Consider the following 9,189-nt stretch of genomic DNA (forward strand, 5'->3'; position numbering starts at 1 on the left):
TAGAAACTTTCAGAGGGACAGGAAGTAAGAAGTAAAAATATAAGTATCCATCTTTTCAAATGTGTTTAACTGCACTACTACAGCATTTTAGTTTAATTTATTTATTTATTTTTATGGAACTGGGGATTGAACTCAGGCTCTTGTGCTTTCCAGGGAAGCACTTATTCTAGTGAGCCATCTCCCTAGCCCTTTTTAGCTTATTTTGATGAAACATGTCTATGCTTATTGTGGGTATTTGGGACCTATACACAGACTATCTTAATTCTACATTTTGCTATCTAGTATGAGAACCTGAAAGAGAAAAATGGACTCTAAAGGATACAGTAGATAGTGGAAAATGGAATGAACTTATTCAAAAGGAAAGGGTTACTGAGTTGAGGAGAAGCACAGGAAAGGGAGTAAGGGAAAGAGATTTATCTATGTATGTAAGCAGGATGGTTTGGACAACTGTACTGTGCATTTCTACTGGGCTATGGAAAGGAGCAGTTAATGCTTAGTTTGTTTCATCTTTTTTTTTTCAGTTGTACTTTTTCTCTTCTTAATTTCCTATACATTTCTTTTTTTTTCTTTCTTCCAATTTTACATGCATATATCTGGTAATATGAATAATTGGTTGGAAGACAACACTATGTATTACAACAAATACTGTGAAATTCACATTACTTTGTTAAGTGCAAATCTGTATCACTTGTAGGGCTGGCCAAATAGCTTGGTGGATTAAAGCGCCTGCTTAGACAGACGCAGCAGCTGGGGTTCAATCCCTGGCATGCTGTGCCAGCCCTGCCCTCAGGGTGGGCTGCAAAGGTGATTGAGATGGCATGGTGGCATGCCCCGTAATCCCAGTTCTTGGGAAGCTGGACACAGGTGGATCACTACGAGTCGAGCCTACATAGTGAGACCCTGTAGACTCTGTACTAAAATACACACACAAAAGTCTGTATCACTTGTACATTTTTGTTTTAATTCTAATTTGTATCTCTTTAAAAAATAAAAAATATAAAATAAGTTAGCTAAGTTTATTGTTACGTTTTATTTTATTGTTTTTTATTGATACTCATAGTGATCACACTTGTCAGGAAACTTGCGCCTGTACGTGATGCATCTTGATTTTCTTTTCCACTCCTGTTCCCTCCCCTCCCTTCAACCCTGCTTCCCTGCCTTATGTACAAAAGTTTGTCTCCACCTGCTCCTTTTCCTCTCATTTTTCGTCTCCCTCTCTTCCTTCCCCTCCCCCACCCTAGTTCCCCTTCATTCCCTCGCCTCTCACCCTCAGACGCCTGGACCCCTTAACTAGTGCATCGAAGTTAAAATATGCTTATCAGTGTGGCTCTACTTAACGTTGCGTGCACGGATACACTGCACAGTGCTGCCGACTGGCTGAGCACATCCGCCTTCTCCAACATCTATCATTTTTTCATGATGAAAGCACTTGAAACCCTTTCTTCCAGGTTCTGAAATGGGAGCACGGGAGTGTTGCCTGGAGTCAGCTCCTGAGCTGCGCCCATCAGCTCAGCGCCCAGGGCTCAGTGTCTCTTAGCGCCTGCTGCTCAGTCTCGCCCACGCTAGGTATTTAATCAGCTCTGGATACCAATGAGTTTAATTTAGATTCCACGTGTGACTGAGACCACGAGGCACTTGCCTGTCCATGTTTAGGCTGTTTCACATAACCTTATTGTAACCAGCTCCCTCCTTGTCGCCAATGGCAGTATTGCATTTGTAGATTGTACCACATTTTCTGTGTTGCTGATGGAGACTTAGCTTGCTTCCTGTTGCTCGGTTATTGTAGAGTTCTGCCGTGAACTTGGGAGCACATATGTGTCTTCAGTGTACTGAACTCACTTGTGTATATACCTTGTAGTGGGACTGCTTGATTACGTTTTAGGTCTTTTGAGGAGCTTCTGATATTTTCCAGAATCAATGTACTAATTTTTCTTTTTTTTAGGATAGGGTCTACAGGGTGTACAAGGTATCACTGTGTAGATTGGACTTATAGTGATCTTCCTATTTACAGCCTCCCAAGTGCTGGGATTACAGGTGTGCACCACCACACCCAGTCTCAACTGCAGTCTTAATTGCAGTCTCAGCATGCCCCCGGGGCGGGGCCAGCACAGAAGGCCAGGGGATCGAACTTCCGGCCCTGCAGGTGTCTAAGAGGGGCTTTAATCTGCTGAGCTATTTGGCCGGCTCTTCAATGTACTAATTCACATTCCTACCCTCAGTGTAGAAGCATGCTCCCTACTCAGTGTCTACCTGGGCATTTGTTGTCCTCAGTGCACTTGGTGATAGCCGTTCCGAGTGGGGCAACCTGGGGTCTACTGGTGTCTTTGCTGGAATTTCCTTGACACCTAATGATTTGAGCAACTTTTTTAAATTCGTTGGACATTTGAATTTATTCTTTTGACAAATTCTGTCCCTAGCACTTGTCCATTTTTAAGTGGAAGTTGTTTGATGTAGGTGTTCTTAAGCTTTCGAGTCCTTGCATCTCTGGATCCTTTGTCTTAATCCTTTGGCACATCATAGTCTGCAGTGTCTTGTCTCAGTCTGAAGTTCCTCACTCCCCTTTTGTCCTTGGCTATGCAGCATCTTCCTGGCTTGATGTGGTCACATTGCCTAATTGCTTCTCTTGACTCTGCTTTTGTGGTCTTGTCCAAAACTTCTTGCTCCAGCCAATATTTTAAATATGTTCCTCTATTTTTGTACTAGTTTTGTATTTTGCATTTGGGTATTTGATCTAATTTCAACTTACGTGTGTGTAGTGTGAGAGACAGCATTCAGTTTTCAGTCTGGTGTATGTCAGTGTCCTGTTTTCTCAGCACTGTATATTGAAGAGAAATTCTATGAGAACTGCAAACAAATCCAGTAATTGCACGATATAAAATCAACATACAAAAGTCACTAAACTTTTATATACCAATATCAGTACTGCTGAGGAGGAAATGAGAGCGATGAATAAATTAAATACCTAGGAATGCAGTTTAACAGGTATTTAAAGACCTCCAAAGTGAAAATAACAAAACTGGTGAAATTTATTGAAACACACACACACACACACACACACACACACGGTGGAAAGGCCTCCCATGTTCATGATTGGAAGGGTCAGTCTTCCCAATGCTAGCTGGCTCGTAGTACTCAGAACAATTCATGGAGCCGATGCAATCCCAGCAGCCATTGCTCCTTGCTCCTGGATCGTGGATGTGCTACCTGCATCTAGGGCCTCCAGCTCCTGCAGACTTCTTATCAGTGGAGTAAAGGAGCACTCTCGCACCCTGCTTCTCGGTGAACCATTAATGTTACAGAAGTTTTCTGTGTATGCCAGCGTTGACGAGAGAGACTGACACGACACTAGATACACAAATGTGTGGGAGGCTACAGGACCGGCTTACGCGGCTGCCCACAGTCCGGTGAGGAAGTGTGCCGAGGGCGCCTCTCAGCAGCAGATGCAGGTCGGTCCTTGCCCTCTCCCCTCGCACCTTCCCGGCGGTGGGCCGCCCTCCCCTCCCGGGGTGTGAGGTTGCCCAGCGGACTTAGTGAAGCTTCACTTACTGCAACTGAGCAGTCCATTGGCCGTCGCACGCGGTGTGTGCCTATCTTCATGAGTACTGTGATAAAGAAGGACGTCGGCCCGCTGCCAGAGAGGGGCCAGAGCGGGAGAGAAGGCCGCGAAGACAAGGTAGCACATAGAGAAAAGTGGATGGCATTCGGAGAGTAAAAGCTCCAAAGGTCCAAATAAGACATACAAAGATGAAATGTAAATTTCGGGAAATGAGACAGTTTCAAAACCAATTAATGACAGTTTCAATAATTAATACATTGCATATTGTTATCTGCTTAGTGGTTATTCATAGTACAAGATGCAGACATGATATCCTGTCCAAATACTATTAGTACAAATCTTCTCAATGAATTAAGCAAAAGTGGCTGTATATCTATTCTAACTATTTTGTATATACAGATACAAAATGGTCCTTTCTTTTTGTCCCCTTTTTTGTTTAGTTTTGTTAGAGATGGGTATTCCATTGCCATTTAAATATTGTAGGTACGTAGAATTCAGCAAAATAATCCAATATAGTCCAGTAGTCCATTATAGTAGTGGGTTATCCATAGGACTGGTAATGTCAGAAGTTGTTGATCTGAGTCTTTTACAGCTCAGTATTTAATATGGCTTTATTTTTTTATAGCTTGTTCTTATACTTTTCTGCTGGATTGTTAAGACCAAGATAAAGCAAGACCTATATAATAAGAAATGTAACGTTTGTATCTGCCAAGGTCAGTCACATCTCCTCAGGATTTATCCTGTTACCCTGTACCACAGTTTGCAGATCCTTTGTCAGCGTGGATGAGTCACAGCCATTGCTTGACCAATTTGATCTCTGTGAAAGTCTGAGAGAATGTTTTTTCTCCATGTGACTCTCCTTAGGCACACTCTACATTGTCGATCACTTTCCTATGTGGCCCCATAATCTCCTTGATCAGAAAATTTGGGACACAACTGAGTTACATGATGTTACAGTATAAGTTCTCCTATGTTCTGAGACTTCACTGACCTTGAAAGGCTAGGGCCAAAATGTTGGCTTCCTTGCAGCCCTTCTACTTCTCTAATTTTTGGTCTGCAAACTTAGGTTGTTAACCCTCCAGAAGAGAAGCTTATTATTACCCTACAACATGTGCAGTTGGGCTTAACCTCACTATCTGTCTGAAACTGTCTCATTGCTATCTGTTTCTCAAAAAATTAATTAAATAGAAAAAGAGAGAGACGGCATCTCACTATGCAGCTCAGGCTGGCCTTGCATTCATTTTGCCGCTCAGGCTGGTTGAACTCCCAATGATCCTCCTGCCTCAGCCTCCCAAATGCTGGGATTACAGCTGTGCAACACCATGCCTGGCTTTGTTGATTTTTTTAAATATAATACGGTATTACTCGTCCGTAAAGGATATGCTCGAGTCATTTCTAGGGAATAGATGTACCTTGAGAGCATACTTTTAAATGAAATAAATTGGAAACACCTGTAAATACTGCAGCTCTTCTCTGGTGTGAAAAACCAAAAGTATAAATAAGGACAAAAATATATAATAGGTATTGTGAAATTGGAAGAAAATATTCAAATGGGAAGAGGAACAAAAGAAGGGAGAGAGGGAAAAGAAAGGAAAAGTAAAAGAAATGAGAACAGGAAAACATGAAAACAAAGCTTTTTGTAAATGGGTAGGTGAGGGTGGTTGAAGGGTAGGGAATGGGGGAAAAAAGTTATATCACGTAAGATACAAATTTTCTCTGATGGATGTGATCATTACGTATATCTAAAATATACCAATAAAATCTGATTGAAAATTAAATAAAAATAAATGTATGCAGATAAATAAATAAATAAATTTGGGGAAATGTTCCACTACAGCAGTCACTGCAGACATGTGTATAATTTTTTTCCCTTTTCTCACTGGGAATACAGACAGCATGCTGGTACACTAATGCACCTTGTAGTACACTCATCTGAACCTTGGGCCAGTTCTGTTGGATCACAGGATTCCCTAAGCAGATGTGTGGACTCCCTCCCATTTATGTCCATGTCAGACCATCTGTTTCTGCATCCTAGAATTCAGAATTGTTATGTTTCCTTTTCATTTTAAAATTTTCCTCTCTGCATTTTTATAGCTGTTCTTATTTAAGGGTCATTGGAGTACGGGTTGAAGGACAGGTAAATCTTCTGTGTTAACCAAAGTCATCAGTTTTTACTGCCTCCCAAGAGCTGGGATTACAGGCGCTCGCCACCACGTCCAGTCTCAATTGCTTTCTCAGCGTGCCCTGGGGGCAGGGCCGGCACAGCAGTCCCGGGGATTGAACCCCAGCCCCTCAGCCTGCTTTCAGGCGCTTTAATCCACTAAGCTATTTGGCCAGCCCTTAAAACTAAAAGATTATTATTTTTAAGTTGGCATTAATAACTGGATACTTTTCACTGCCAGAGTGCATTTCCTGGTCCAATGCAGAATGCTGCGGCTCGCTGGGTCCACATGCCGTCGTGGGGCTTTTCCTTTTTAATGCTAGCAGGAGTTAATAGCTTGTGAAAGAAAATTACCAAGCAAATGATTCTTTGGCATTTTTACAGAAATCTGCCTGCTGACCAAGGGGCGCCGCACCGCCAGCGTTCGTGCCGATACATACTGTCGTCTTTACTCCCTCTCTGTGGACAATTTCAATGAGGTTCTGGAGGAGTACCCAATGATGCGAAGAGCTTTTGAGACAGTCGCCATCGACCGGCTGGACCGGATAGGTACCCAGCGCTCGGGCCTCACGCACGCGCAGTTCGGTTGTAACCGGGTGGGGCAGTTCCATTCTTAATCTCAAATCCCAAATGGTCACCCATAGCTTGCTTATTACTTGTGTAGAAATAGCAATTAGCCATAGCTGTATTTTAGGGAAATCTGAGATCCTGTCTATCCTGGTGTTTTGAGTATTCCCAATTTGTTTACTCATCTCTGTTTTTACTAGAGAAACAATCTCATATCCCAAGCGATACCACAACAGTCTGAATCTTCAGGTAAAAAGCATAAGACAAATTCTAGATAACATGATATTAGAACTAAAGATAGCGTAGTATGAGTCTACATTACAAACTAAACTTTATCACAAGGACTACACTTATTTTCAAGGGCCAGCTTTATATTTTCTCCTTATGTTAAAATTGAGAAGATTTGCATTACAGTTGGTCTCAGAAGATGCTTACTGAAGTGTTTGTAATACAGACTCAAGCAGAAGAGGCCTTCGTAGAACTGCATTACATAGATGTTCTATTTGCAAACATCAACACATGTAAAAGTCTTTTCAGCTACCAAATACCATATATATATATATATATCCAGGTTAGTTTGCTAGTTCAAAGAGTTACATAACTGCATAGTAAAGTTAGATCAGATTGGCTTGCTGTTGACTTCCCTAGATAACCTGGAACACTCATTCAGTAGGTCCTAAGCAGATAGCCTGCTGTTGCCTCCCAAGCCTTCCTCTTGACCCGCCTCACCCCCTTCTGCCTTAGCTTCAGCCCCCATAACCCCGTTGTGCCGATCGCTGCACCACACCATGCTCCACCGGCTTCCTACCACCCCTCCCGCTGAGCTCCCTGATAGGTTCACCTGCAGCCTCAGGAGGTCGTGGTTGCGGCCCTTATTCTGGAGATGCTAAAGTGTGTGTGAGGAGAGGTTGTGTCTAGTTCACCAGCACCTTGGTGGTACCCGGCACACAATGAATATTAGTTGAAGAAAGGGAGGGAATGAGGTGTGCCAGTTGGACTCAAAGGAGATGGGCTGGGGACAGTTAGAAGTAAGCATGAGGTACGGCCACTGCCCCCTTCTCACTGGAGGTTAGAACTCAGACTGAGTCACTTTCTAGTACTGGTTCAGCTCTAACACCTCGCTGTGCCTCAGCATTGTGGTGAGGGTCTACACTTAGATGAAAATGAACAAATAAAGGTAGCATCTGAACATGTCAGCAGGCCTAATGAACATATGAAGAATTCACACCAACGCTTAGAGAACACTAGAGAAGAGAACAGTCATGCTAGAGAGCAGTGACAATAAAAGAGGTGGTCCTAAAAACATCTTTGTATAACTTCAAATGAACTTGCCCTTTTGTGGTGTGATTTTATATTAGACAAAGAGGCTGATTCTTAATATATGAGTTTTTCCTAAATCAGAGAAACACATTTAGAGGAGGCATAAACTTTGACATGCCCCAGAAAAGGATTTCTGTTTTTCTGATAGTTCCCTTGCATCTAAATTATTACACTGGATTGACTGAAGACTTTTGTTGGAAGTGGTTTGCAGTGAGCAATGTGGAACGTAAAATTGCCAGCAAGCACCAATTATCTGCATTGTACCCTTATACCACCATAACAGTACTCTGAAAGACGGATTCTTTCCAAGATTGTAGATACAAAGAGTATTCACGTGGTTAAAAAGAAACAGTGCTTATAACTGTAGGCTGTAGTTAGCTAAGAGGGCATCTTGAATAAACATTCACATTTATCACTAATATAGGAGCTTTCACTTTGGGAAACTGGGACAATTTTTAAAGAATGAGAGTAACTACTTTGCCAGTAATTTGAAATATTTTTCTCATCAGTCAAAGGCATGTTTTCCATTTTGGGGGGGGGGGAAATCCATGTCCACACTTCATTTTCTATAGACTGTCCTGACAGCCTAGTGGACTGATGTCCCCTCCGGGTTACTGCACTCACTGGGCACCACAGCGTCAGCGAGGGCACCGCCTTTCCCTTCTGGCACTGAGTCCACTTCTTACTGTGCCAGCGAATCTGGTGATCACAGACCACCCCAGCAAGGCAGGCAGGAAGAGGAGCGCGCACTGGCCTAGACCCCGGCGCTCTGAGCCCCTGCTGGGGCGCTGCATCCTGCAGCCGTGGCTTAGGAGAGGAAAGGTCCTGCAGGCACGCGGCGGCTCCCACTGTGGCAAGGCCCACGTGGTGTGTTAGGCCTCCACGTAACTCTGGGAGTGCACTACAGCGCAGCGTCACCAGGCTCAGGCCCCAGAGGGTGCAAGGCCCGGCGACCCGGGTGGGCCTGGCGTGGCCAGCTGAGGCCAGCTCAGGTCGCCCTCGCGCTTGCCCAGCGGGGCCTCTGCATGTCCCCTGCACGTCCCCCTTAGGAAAGGAGGGGCCGTAGCTACACGCCCTGGGAGGTCGGGTCAGCTCCAGCAATCTGCAGTGGCAGCCTCCGTGTGCCTGCGGCCCAGAGCGCAGCGGGACCCTCAGCTCCAGGGCCCACAGCCTTCCTCCTAGAGGTCCACATCCGACCCAGAGCCCGGCCTCCTCGCTGCTCAGGGTCGCCCACGTGGCGCTTTCCCACGCATCCGACCCCGACCCGACTCGGGCCCCTTGAGGGCGGGCCACGGGGGCAGCGGGAGGGGGAGCCCGCGGGGCCGTCGCGCCGTCGGGTCTGCTCGCGTCCGGCCTTCTCAGTGCCTGCGGTGCTTTTCCTCCGCCAGGGAAGAAGAACTCCATCCTGCTGCAGAAGTTCCAGAAGGACCTGAACACGGGCGTCTTCAACAACCAGGAGAACGAGATCCTGAAGCAGATCGTGAGGCACGACCGCGAGATGGTGCAGGCCGTCGCCCCGCTCGGCTACCCGCAGGCGGCCGGCCTCAACCCCGCGCCCGCCGCCGCCACGCCCGCCGCGCGCGCG

The 9,189-nt window shown here is 45.2% G+C and overlaps 1 protein-coding gene across 1 annotated transcript in view; it reads left to right on the forward strand.

Annotated features, from left to right (window-relative positions):
• Positions 1 to 9,189, forward strand: part of LOC101580344 (potassium/sodium hyperpolarization-activated cyclic nucleotide-gated channel 1) — a 375,264-nt gene that overhangs the window by 365,481 nt on the left and 594 nt on the right. Inside the window, exons 7-8 of the mRNA XM_004648037.1 lie at positions 6,102 to 6,266; positions 8,993 to 9,184. Of these exons, the coding sequence (XP_004648094.1) occupies positions 6,102 to 6,266; positions 8,993 to 9,184 (357 nt within the window). The remainder of the gene's footprint in view (positions 1 to 6,101; positions 6,267 to 8,992; positions 9,185 to 9,189) is intronic.

The sequence above is a fragment of the Octodon degus genome, unplaced genomic scaffold, assembly GCF_000260255.1.
Source record: "Octodon degus isolate 3935 unplaced genomic scaffold, OctDeg1.0 scaffold00348, whole genome shotgun sequence".
Lineage (NCBI taxonomy): Eukaryota > Metazoa > Chordata > Mammalia > Rodentia > Octodontidae > Octodon > Octodon degus.